This window comes from Chanos chanos, chromosome 9, assembly GCF_902362185.1.
Source record: "Chanos chanos chromosome 9, fChaCha1.1, whole genome shotgun sequence".
NCBI classification, from domain to species: Eukaryota; Metazoa; Chordata; class Actinopteri; order Gonorynchiformes; family Chanidae; genus Chanos; species Chanos chanos.
The window spans coordinates 30,825,792-30,836,983 of NC_044503.1; the positions used below are offsets into that span (position 1 = coordinate 30,825,792).

Genomic DNA, 11,192 nt, shown 5'->3' on the forward strand with positions numbered 1-11,192 from the left:
ATGGGGGGGGGGGGGGGTGTATAAGAGAGATGGAGAAGAGAGAGCATATAGAATTGAGGAGAAAGTAATGAAAGAAGAAGACGTGAAGAGAGTGGAAGTGAGAAGAGAGTGAGACAAAAAGTCAGGGAGGGAAAGTGTACAGAAAGGTGACAAGTATAAAAAAGCAAATTTAAAAGGATACACCGTCAATTTGAAAGACAAAAAAAATATATATATATATATTTTAAGACATCTAATTACCCGACCGTCGTTAGCGGCCTGTCCCATTTCAAATGTTAATTATCACCCCACGTTTTTATTTTCCGCGAAGCTGATTAATTTTTAATATGTGCAGAAAGACCATTTATAAGCCTCTTCCACTTTTATCAGATATTCTCTTCAGTGAATATTCATTTTAATTAATGGAAGTGGACGGTTCGTTTCTATTAGATACTGAATCAACTTAAAATAAGATCCACAAAGAGCGTAACCAAGAAAATGGGAATATTCCTCGTAACATTACAGAAGAATTTATCCACGAATCCACAAATTGTAGATGCTGTCCATGCTATGCCTTTACATATATATATTTTTGTACAAAGTGGATTTAATATGTGTACATTTTACAGTCTCCAAAATTTCTGTATTAAAACGGTACGAAAGCGTTTTGGTGTTTAAGTGTTCACGTTCGTGTTAGTCGGAAAGACTTGTGTACCACGCTGTTGTTTTGTTTTTTGTTTTTGTTTTGCTTTTTTATTGTTATCCAGTAGTTTTTGAAAAGCATCATTAGCGTTGTGAGTTTGCCCTGGCTGGCTGTCATCTGTGTCTGCATGATGGCGTACTGATAAACATATATCATTAAGAATGACAAAGTGGAAAAAAAAAAACAAAAAAAAAAACAATGGCAGCTACATTAAATGATCTAAACATTTGCTCTGGTGTTACGTTCCATTTGTAGACCTTTTGCAATTCAAGATCATATTCACCGCAAATATGTTTTCCCTTCCTCTTTTCAAAGCAATGGCTACACAGCCTGACACTTCCAAGTTTCACAAATAGGTATTACTGATTTTTTTTTTTTTTTTTTCTGATTTGGGAGGTGTAATATATACTTCCAAAAGGCACAGGTTATGCTATCCAACATAATTTCCCCCTGACAATGGAAAATCCTTTTGTCAGTTCTATCAACTGCTTATAAGAATTCTGAAATGTCAGATATGTCCGGTTCTGTGTCTGGGATATGAAGTAACCTCATTCTGGTCTTGTGTCTGGTCTCACTTCTGTATGTGTTCATACATGTATATATTGTTTCACATACGTATTCATTTTGTTTTTGAAAATGTTGGGTTTTGAAAAAAAGTGAGTGGACACCAGTCATGAAACCAACCTAAACATACGACTGAATTTACACATAAACGCCTATTCACTTACACCCGATTCACTGCTGTGACAGTGGACTCCTATGTTCATATGCTGATCCCTGTGGGTTTTCTGATTAAGCCAACCCTGTTCGAAATGAGGAATTCATGCACTTGGGACTGATATGAGCAAAATCCACAGCTCTGAACTGTTTAAAAAAAAAAAAAAACTTATACAGGAGGTGTACACTGCCATTAAACTTTCGAATGTGTTCAGAAAATAAAAAATAATCTCTGTCTATTTTTGTCTCTTTTTCAGTGGAACAGACTGAACTAAAGGAGATGTCTGGTAAGGATATAGACCATGCCAAAGTTTAAAAGGTTTTCCTGTGCCCTTAATATAGCTGACAAAAAAAACCCAGATTCTTTATGGATTGGTTTGTTAACAGCACTGTATTTTCCTGGCTTGTTAAAACGTGATGGGGGGGGGGCATCATGGATGTGCTGAGTGGAACAAAGAAGACCAGTTTAGCGCAAATTTTCCTGTCTGTACTGTATGTGCTTGTGTCCAAGCACAGGCAGTGAGTACTTGGAATACCATCAGGGAGTCCTGGGAATTCCATTGATATGGGTCTACTCACTCCATCGCCCTGCTTATCTTTACTAAATAAGGCCCAATGTGTATATGAACTACATGTCAGAGTGGATGTCATCTGGATGTTGTTTACTTGGTGCTTCATTAAAGCTAAAATATATTATGAGTACAGCATGGGAAAGGATGCACTCAAGAACGACTAGAATCAGCCTCTCCCAGGGTAATTTGACATGGATAAGAGAGCCCGTTCAGTTTAGAGCTGAAGCTGATTTCTCTTTGGATATTCAGAGATGTAACCCTTATTACCCTTGGAAATAAGAGTCAAAGTTAGTTTCCAGCTGGGGTAAATGCAGAAGCCTGGTGCCTCCAGTGCAATGCAGACATCTGGGGATTACTAATTTAGTAAATGTTGGACACGTGTGGTGTATAATATTTGTAATCAAGGGCAGGAGATTATCACGTTGGTTAAAACCAACATAGTCAATTTCTTAAAAAAAAGAAAAAAAAGTAAGCTTTATATGTTTTCATTAGTATTAAAAGGAGGAATAGCACTCTCGTCTTTCCCTCTACTTCCCGTATTTCCTGCCAGAAGTGAAAGGGTATGATGTTATTTATTCAGCCGTAGAGTCTAAATATCTCGTCCTAATTAACTATAGGGAGAAACATACTCGCTTGAATTTTCCATTAAACAAATGGAAATACCCTGTTGTAATGCTTTTAAGTGTTCGAAGTTGATTATGACAGTTTAACTTTGCGAGACAAGTCTGCAGATGAAAAAGCTTAGAGGTTGCCAAGAGGGATTTGCTTTGCTGGCTGAAGTGCTCGCAACAGCCTTTCGGGATCATATTGAGAATGTATGTTCACGAACATCGCTAACCTCTTTTTCTGTTAAACAAGATACTTTCCCCTACAATCACACGGTCAGAAACTGATTGGGTTACTGCATAAGAAGAACACATCATAAAGAAATACAGATTGAGGATAGATGAACTTACACATGCAGAAATAACGCAAGCAGTTAGCTCTCTCCAAATGAAACACTGAGATACTTTAAAAGTGCTCAGCATTAAGTCAGCTGTTACAAGCATAGTCTTGCAGTGGAAATATACTTACTTATATATGAACCATATCAGAAAAAAATGGTACACCACTGCTATATAATCACGTGCTCTAGTTAACACCAAAACGGTAACAAACCTAGTAAATAAACTGTAAACAACAAGCACACACACACACACCACATTACTGAACGGTGTTTTTTCTCAAACATAAAACTCTTTAGCAACATTATTGAAAACAAAAATCTGCTCCCAGCATGCCTTGTACAACCCCAGAAGTAATAGTAACAGAACTCTGTTACAATATATCCAATCTTTCGCAAATGAAACATAAACTGTTGGAGTAATTGATTCACATTTCACGTAGTCCTATCCTCTGTATAGCTTTTGTCTCTTTTTTTCAGTGCTGGGGTGGGGTATTCCGAAATTCTCGGAAAATATGAAATTTAGCTGCAACTAGCCTACTTTAGGTAAATATTGCATATCAAGAGTATTTTCATTTTTTTCTTTCAAGGAACTGCTGCCCGAGACATCCTTCTTAAATGATATTCTGCTCCACTGAAATAAACCACCAGTAGCCTAAATATCAATCAATAAAAGAAATACTGATCAGTAAATTAATCACCAGATCATAGAAACAGGGTACAAGTGCTGTGGATAGGCGAAATCATGAGGGACTGCACTACAAAAATCGATTTTACATTGTATAATTCTGGTATTGGTTCGGCTGTCATTGCGTAATTTTGAAATCCGTATCGAGTATTGGTGGTCACGTGATCTATTTAACGCAGAAGGTAACAGCAGGTGGAGCAGGGAGGCACTGATTGCGTACACTACACTACCCGTCTTGCCGTGTGTCTGGCTCTGTTCTGTCCGCTCATTGCTCATGTATATGTATGAGCTATTTCTGCAGTGAGGGCGACTGGTTATTGTTGTCTTTTAAGGAGGTGGCTCAGCGTCTCGCTCAGCGAAGAGCTTGAAATCGTTCAGGCGCACCCGCCTCGACTGGCCGTCGCGCTTCATGCCCGCGTCTCAATGCAGAGGCTGCAAGAGGACCACTAATGGCAACCAGCACAGGAGAATGCGCTAGCCAGACAAGCAGAGTACGCTCGCGGATGTATACGACCCGGTATTGCCTTTAGCGGCAAAGGAGAGCGAAATTTGATCATTTCGGAGAGATATTTCTATTTTTCTTAGTTCTTCAGTCAGTTGGATCCAGTAACGATGGCCCTGCGATTGGGGATTTCCTTATTGTGCCTCTATGGAGCGATGTTAACTGTACATTCCAGCAACCCGCTGCCTGCAGATGGTAATGACTTCCCGTCATTTTTGGATAACGCTGTTAATTTTTCTTTACCAAATCAAACAGAGCAATCTGTACTGCGCCTAAATTCGGTGATGCCCTATTTTCTCTTTCTACTGGTACTAGTGAGAGCAGTAGGGTTGATGTAAACAGCTTTTAAAATATGCATGTATTGGTACCGTAAGAAAGACTATTCAGAGACGGTGCAATAAACTACATCAGAACAATGTTATCCCAAACGTGTGTTATATTATCACTGTGCGTATGCTCTATTTCATGGCTTCTGTTTGGTTCGCACGGAAAGCGAAGTCGTAAAAACCATTGTGTGTTTTATTCTAGGAGACGCCTGGGCGAAGGCGAGGGCTCTGCGTGATGAGAGCAGGTTCCTAGGGAAAGAAAACACGGTCCCGGTTCGGTTGATCTACCGAATGGACAACGACAGTCAAACTGCACACGATATTCTCAACACACGGGTGCGAGGGACCCCATCCGACGTCAAACAGGTAGGCAGTCTACCTTGTTTGCCTCAGCCCTGTTGGCCAGTCCCCTACTAGCCCCCCGCTGGTCCATTTGTATGTGGGAACCGTCAGATGGATGCTGTCGGCTCCCGTTGCTATTGGAGACATCCTGTTATTGAAATGTTGTTTATGTTTTTTGTTGTTGTTGCTTTTACTTATTCCCCTTAAGAAAACAGTTCGTTTAGCGTTTACTGGAGACTGATCAACAACTGAAAGGAAAAGACAAAAACAACAACTATCAATGCGTTTCAATTAAGAGCAAGTTGGCACGAAATGGGTGTAATTACAGCCCCCCCTCAGCAACCCCCCCGCTGAAACCAAAACCTGTTCGGCGTTCATGAGAACATTTGACTTTTCGTGTTGTTATTTTCATCATAAGTCCAACCATGGGCGAATGGCAAACCTCACCGGTGTTTCATTGACAAACAAAAGATGCGCTGTTATGAAAGGCCTCAGTACGTAGCCAAAGCAGTGAGGAAAAACATCTAACAGACTGAGTCACAGACTATCTCAGCGTCTCATTAAGCAGACATGGATTATGCTATCGTCTCTTTTAATCGTTTGATTCAAACAGCCTAATGAGATTAAAAAACGAGTTGCATTTTCCTGACAACCCATATTCTGTAGTCTGGGTATAACATAACACCTAGTAGATTGCAAGCTGTCTTACTTGGAGATGTCGATGGCTAATCCGTTTGAGAGGTCTTAAAGCTGTTCTTAAAATACGACTTTAATTTTTAAGCTGTCTGGGTTGGCGTGAGCGAGAGAGAGAGAGAGAGAGAGAGAGAGAGAAAGAGATGTGTGTCTTTTGAACGGTCCGTTTACCAAAACGACCATCAATCATCTACATAAACATAAGGGGAAATTGCATCGGTATGTCAAATTGGCTTCTTTGAACAATCCGGGCTCCTAGGCTATCCATTTTAAGAATTGTACATAACCTGGAATATGTTGCGACGATGTATTTGAAGAAACAGTTACAAAACAGTGTTTACAATTGAGGAACCTTTAGAATCAGTTGACGAGTTTAAACTTTGTAGGAAAAAAAAAAGATATTTTAATTAATTAAATAAGCACTATTTTCTACAGAGAGCCTGGAGGAATAAGGCTTCTACAAACCCGAGGGAGCTCTTGTTTTTAAAGTCAGGGAACACACGCATAACGCTTTGGATAAAACACAGGAGTGATAACGAAGCCGGTGTTATTAGGACAACAATGATACGTTATTTCAGTGAGAGTGATTTGACAGTGTGCGAGAGGCACGCACGCACACACATCCTCTGTGCCTGGGGATATGCAGTTTTATAGACCCACGGCTTGCGTGTGTGTGAGTGTGCGTGCGTGCGTGCGTGCGTGCGTGCGTGCCTGTTATTTTAACCCTTTGTCTGACGCCAGGAGGTAGCCCTGTTTGCAGCACCAAACAAAGCTGATTCATCCTGCAAATGCCCTGAATTGATTTTGCCACAGCTGTGTGGTTTCTGATGGTAAAGTGGTTATTTGCCATTACAGTATCTCCCGGTATTTACCCCGTTTGTTTATTCTGTGTCCAAGTCTTATTGCTTTGTTCTTGCATTGGGCAAAACTGAGCGAGTGATTACATCTTTTCTCAGCTCAAAAACGTATATAATTTATACTGAATGCAAATTCAAAACTCCAATACCTTTTTGAAAAGAAACAAAAAACCCCAAACAAAAACAAAACTATATTTGTCATATTTGTTAATGATTATGAATAGCAATATGAGACACGCCCGTCATTTTTGCTGTAATCTGTTATTACCTGTATAGTAAAGTAACACTAATAAAAGTTCACATCTCTTCATGGTGATCTTGCCACATAAACAACTTCTTCATCTCTTAATCGATGTTTGCTTGGCCCGATGGGTTGCTGGTTAGGTTGTCTTTTGAAGCTCCTGAGAAGAGAGCGCGGTTTAAATACAGTTTAAGATCTGATTCAAAAATGCCTTGTGATCATCAGAGCCAAACTGCCTCCGTTCCCTTCATGTCTGTTTTTAGCTCGGCATGTCACCGAAGTCCCTCCCGAGAGTTTAGAAAGTCACCTCAAACAACCTGTCTGTCAAAAGCTTTCCTTTGATATATTTATAGATTTGATCGATGAATAAAAAGACATCGAGAAACCCAGACCGGCTTTTATTTTTAGTATCTTAAAAATAGCGCATTACGGCTCAGATCGTCTGAACTGGACTCCGATGACGTTTGATTGGACGGAGGACAACCAGCTGCTGTGATTGGCAGTCGGAAGTATGATGCTCTAATCAATAAGAGTGAACTAGTTATGGGAAGAGAAGACATACTCTCAGTGTCTGACGCTGGAAAATCAGTTCTCTTCTTACACCATTAAAGCCCCTCACAAACCCCTCTAATTAGATTTCAGCTTTTAATGTGTTTGTGTGTGTATGTATACATATATGTGTGTGTGTGTGTGTCGGTGAGAGAGAGAGAGAGAGGAAGAGAGAGAGAGACAAAAGGGAGGATGATACTTGGAGATTTGGAAGATAAAGAATTTTGGGGTTGAGGAGGTTGTACACACACGTGCACACACACACACACATGCACAGAGTAGACAATAAAGAGGGGTTGGGGTGTGTCTCTCTTGGGCACGTGCACAGTCAGGTGGAGGAAGGGGGTCTCCCTTCATTTGGAGGGTCATTTATGGGTGAAGTTTGGAGTACTCACCCTCCCTCCACTCCCCTCCCTTCGCTCCTCTCCTCCTTTCCTCCTCTCTTCCTATCTGATTCCTTTTTTTAGCTTAGCGTCCTCATTTTTATTGATGACAGAGCTGGGTCAGAGGCAGCAGAAGGCCCACTGGGAAATGTTAGTGTTGCACTGGGACTCAAACCCCCCCCCCCCCCCCCCACCCCACCCCCCTCCTCCTCTTCCTCACACACACACACACACACAGACACACACACACATACACATATACATATAAATATACACACACTTACACACACGTATGCGCACACACACACACACACACACACACACACAGAAAGAGATAAGGACAGAAGGAACACACTCCTGTTTGCCCCCACTCTCTCTGTTATTTGTTATCGACTGCTAAGAGAACAATACCCTGCTTGCAGAATGCATCCCTGTCTCCCCTGGGGGGGGGGGGGGGGGGGGGGGGGGGGGGGGGGGGGGGGGGGGGGGGGCAAGGGTTGTAGAAAGCCCTTCACCATATGGGTCTGAAGCTCGTAGTGAATTAACCAGCAGCGGAATCAATCTCTAGCCCCCCGCCCCCCCCACGTCACACCCTCCCCATTTTCTCTCTCCTTCTATTCCACCTCCCGCCATCAGCTCAAACCAAGCCCAGCAAGGTAACATAAGCAAAACTCACTGACTGTAATGATTTAAACCAATCAACAGACTTCATTATTATTATTATTATTATTATTATTATTATTTATTTTTACGGATGTTAATCATCTCCACCAATACAAACCTCAATCATGGTTTCTGTTTTTCTTGCGTAAATGCGTTATTAAGTGTATATGAGATTATGAAGTCATGAAAGTGACATTATTTTCATCTGGTTTTCTTTGCCGTTTCTCTCACAGAATCACCACGTGGCACAAACAAGTTTCCAAGTGGATGCTTTCGGCCAAACGTACATTTTAGACGTTGAATTGAACCAGTGAGTATAATATCATGGGTTTTTTTTTTCTTTTTTTTTTAATGAATGACTCTGTTGTTGGGAACTTTGAGTGCATCATTAACACAGATACGATGTTGAAATTCGCACTGCTTTTGCGTTTGCATTTGTGTTACTCCACTCAAAGCATTGCTTTTTGTGTGAATATTTTTTTGCTTGTGGAGTAATAGTCAAATGTATCCGGAGATTATTGCTTGTTCAAACCTCCTTGGCTTCTGTTCCCCTCCAAAAACAGCTCTTCATCCACTGTCTTAATATGTGAATGCTTAGCTGTTGTGTGTCTTCCTGACAGATTGAAGCTACTTTCAATCACCTTACTAATCCACTTACTCATTGTCAGATGCCTGGTTGACAAAATCATATCTGAGATCATCTCGGAGAATTATGACTAAGACCGTCTGTTACAGGACATTTAGCACTGATATTGACATTAATGTTGTATTAGCCATAATCACCCTAGCTTGGAAACAAGGCAACACCGGTTATAACATGTTATAGTAATGATAATAATAATAATAATAATAACAACAGTCATTTTACATAGTAGTTATGTTGCATATATGGAAGAGAGATGTGACCAACACTATGGTGGTTAGCTGTGTGTGTGTGTATGAAAAATGTGTTTGTCTGTGTGTGACCGGCGTTGATTTGGGTTGGGGCTAAGGGAGAAAGCAGAATGGTGTAGTTATTAATATTGTCCTAAGCACTTGATATTGGCTTATAAGCTCTTATAACATCTCTCTATACGTACGGTGCCATCTCAGTGATGGAATGTCGTGTTGTGGTGTGTCTGCGTGAGGCGCTCATTGTGAGCGTGTGTGAATGCGCGTGGGAGAGGATGAGTAATGCGGGTGTGTGCGTTTGAGAAGGAGATTGAGGGCAGGACTCGTTGAAGGTTTTATGTCGCTCTTTGATGGACTGTGTGATCATAATGGCGCTTGATTTGTGTGGAAACCTTGGCGAGAGGGATCCTCCCTACACAGACCCGATCCCACAGCGGTATCGACCACCGCCCCGAACGGACGGAAAGTGACTCTGCCGCTTTCCCTCGCTTTCTTTCTTTCTCTTCCTTACTCACTCTCTTTCTCTCTCTCTCTCTCTTTATCCCCCTTTCTTGTACCCTTCCCTGTGTCTCACTCTATCTCTTTCTCCCCCCCCCATCCCTTTCATATCCTTTCTCTGTTTCTCCCTCTCAGGCATATCTTTTTCTCTGTCTCTTTCTTTCTCTCCATCTCCCCATTTGTCTTTTATTGTCTCTCTCTCTCTCTCTCTCTCTCTCTCTCTCTCTCTCTCTCCCTACCTTACTTTCTTTTCTACCCTCTCTCTCTCTCTCTTAGCCAATAGGAACGATGACACAAATACCAGAACATTACCTATTACACATCCCTTATCAGCATTTGCTGATGCTCTTGCTTTTAAAGCCAGCAGCTCTACTGCTCCTAATGTAGCTTCACTCATATTTATCACACAGTGTCAGGTATCATTTATGATGCTGACTGAAACACTGAGGCATTCTTTACCACTCAGTTCGAATTAGTGGTGCCACTCTTTCCTTTTAACCGCATGAGTGCCGAACAGCTTAACGTTTCAGAACTGTTTCCCCATCTGGTGTGTGGTCGTCTGCAGGTGTGTGATCTTCGATGCTGATTTGGGAATTTGTTTGACTTTGCCGATTAAAGTCGCTCCCTGCCGTTTCTATTCAAATTCGGATCACACATACAAGTCGGCAGCCAATCCGATTTGGCCAATGCAGTTGAATTCAATATTGAAGGTAAATCACGGTAAATGAAGTCCCAGTGGGGTTAAGAGACTTCTATATTAAAGATTTGTCTGAGATGGCATGTAATATAAAAAATCACAGACAACATCCAAAAAGCCCCCCCCCAAAACACCCTAACAAAATGTAGAGAAAGCACATGTAGAAACAGGGCCAGATGATCTATAACAGAAAACACCTGTTCTAATTGTGTTGCAGTACAATCTCAATGTTGGGGGATCCTTTGGGGCCTTACGATTCTCCACAATCACTGCTCTCAAAACTCTGACATCTTTCTAAGGCTATATCACTGCTGAAATCTTCTGTACCTCTTAAGTGAATCTGGTGTTGTTGTAACTACTAACTGACACTGAATCTTTAATGTGTTTTCAGCAGCATTAATGTTTTTTTTTTACTCGGGATCCTCCTACCACAGCATCTACATCCCAGTTAAAAGTCAGTCTCAAAATCCAGAATAATTATGATAATACACTGGTTTAAATATTTTAAGATCTGTCCTTATAGCTAAATGCATTTCATTGCTATGGCCTCCTGACAGCCGAGACAAAATGCGGCTTTTAAGGCAAACGTCCGCATCTATTTTTCATGTGTCACTGGACGGCTCTTGTTTTGATAATTGCATTTTCTGTTGGAAATTGTTCTGCAGTTTTGCAAACTCAATTCCCTTTCGGCGTCATCATAAACATCAATGGCCCTGTTGCCTGATGTGTGTCTTTTGCCTCATCAGCATTTTTAAAAGTGCTGATTGTTTTTGGGCATTTTTTTTTTTGGAATGATTTTGTGAAGGTTTTTTTTTTTTGGTGGTGAACTCTGAGTGGTTTGTTTGGAAGAGCATTTAATAAAGGAAGAAAATTCCTTTTCTTAATGGTTTATTAGAAAAAAAACAAACAAAGAATTGTCTGGAATTAGTTGCAATCTAGAAAGAATCT

General features: G+C 41.0%; 1 protein-coding gene across 1 annotated transcript in view; it reads left to right on the forward strand.

The window, feature by feature from the left end:
- Positions 1–4,046: 4,046 nt before the first annotated feature.
- The window catches only part of adam22 (ADAM metallopeptidase domain 22), a 61,612-nt gene continuing 54,466 nt past the window's right edge, over positions 4,047–11,192 (forward strand). Inside the window, exons 1-3 of the mRNA XM_030783895.1 lie at positions 4,047–4,299; positions 4,633–4,796; positions 8,392–8,468. Coding sequence (XP_030639755.1) covers positions 4,215–4,299; positions 4,633–4,796; positions 8,392–8,468 — 326 coding nt within the window. The 5' untranslated portion in view covers positions 4,047–4,214. The remainder of the gene's footprint in view (positions 4,300–4,632; positions 4,797–8,391; positions 8,469–11,192) is intronic.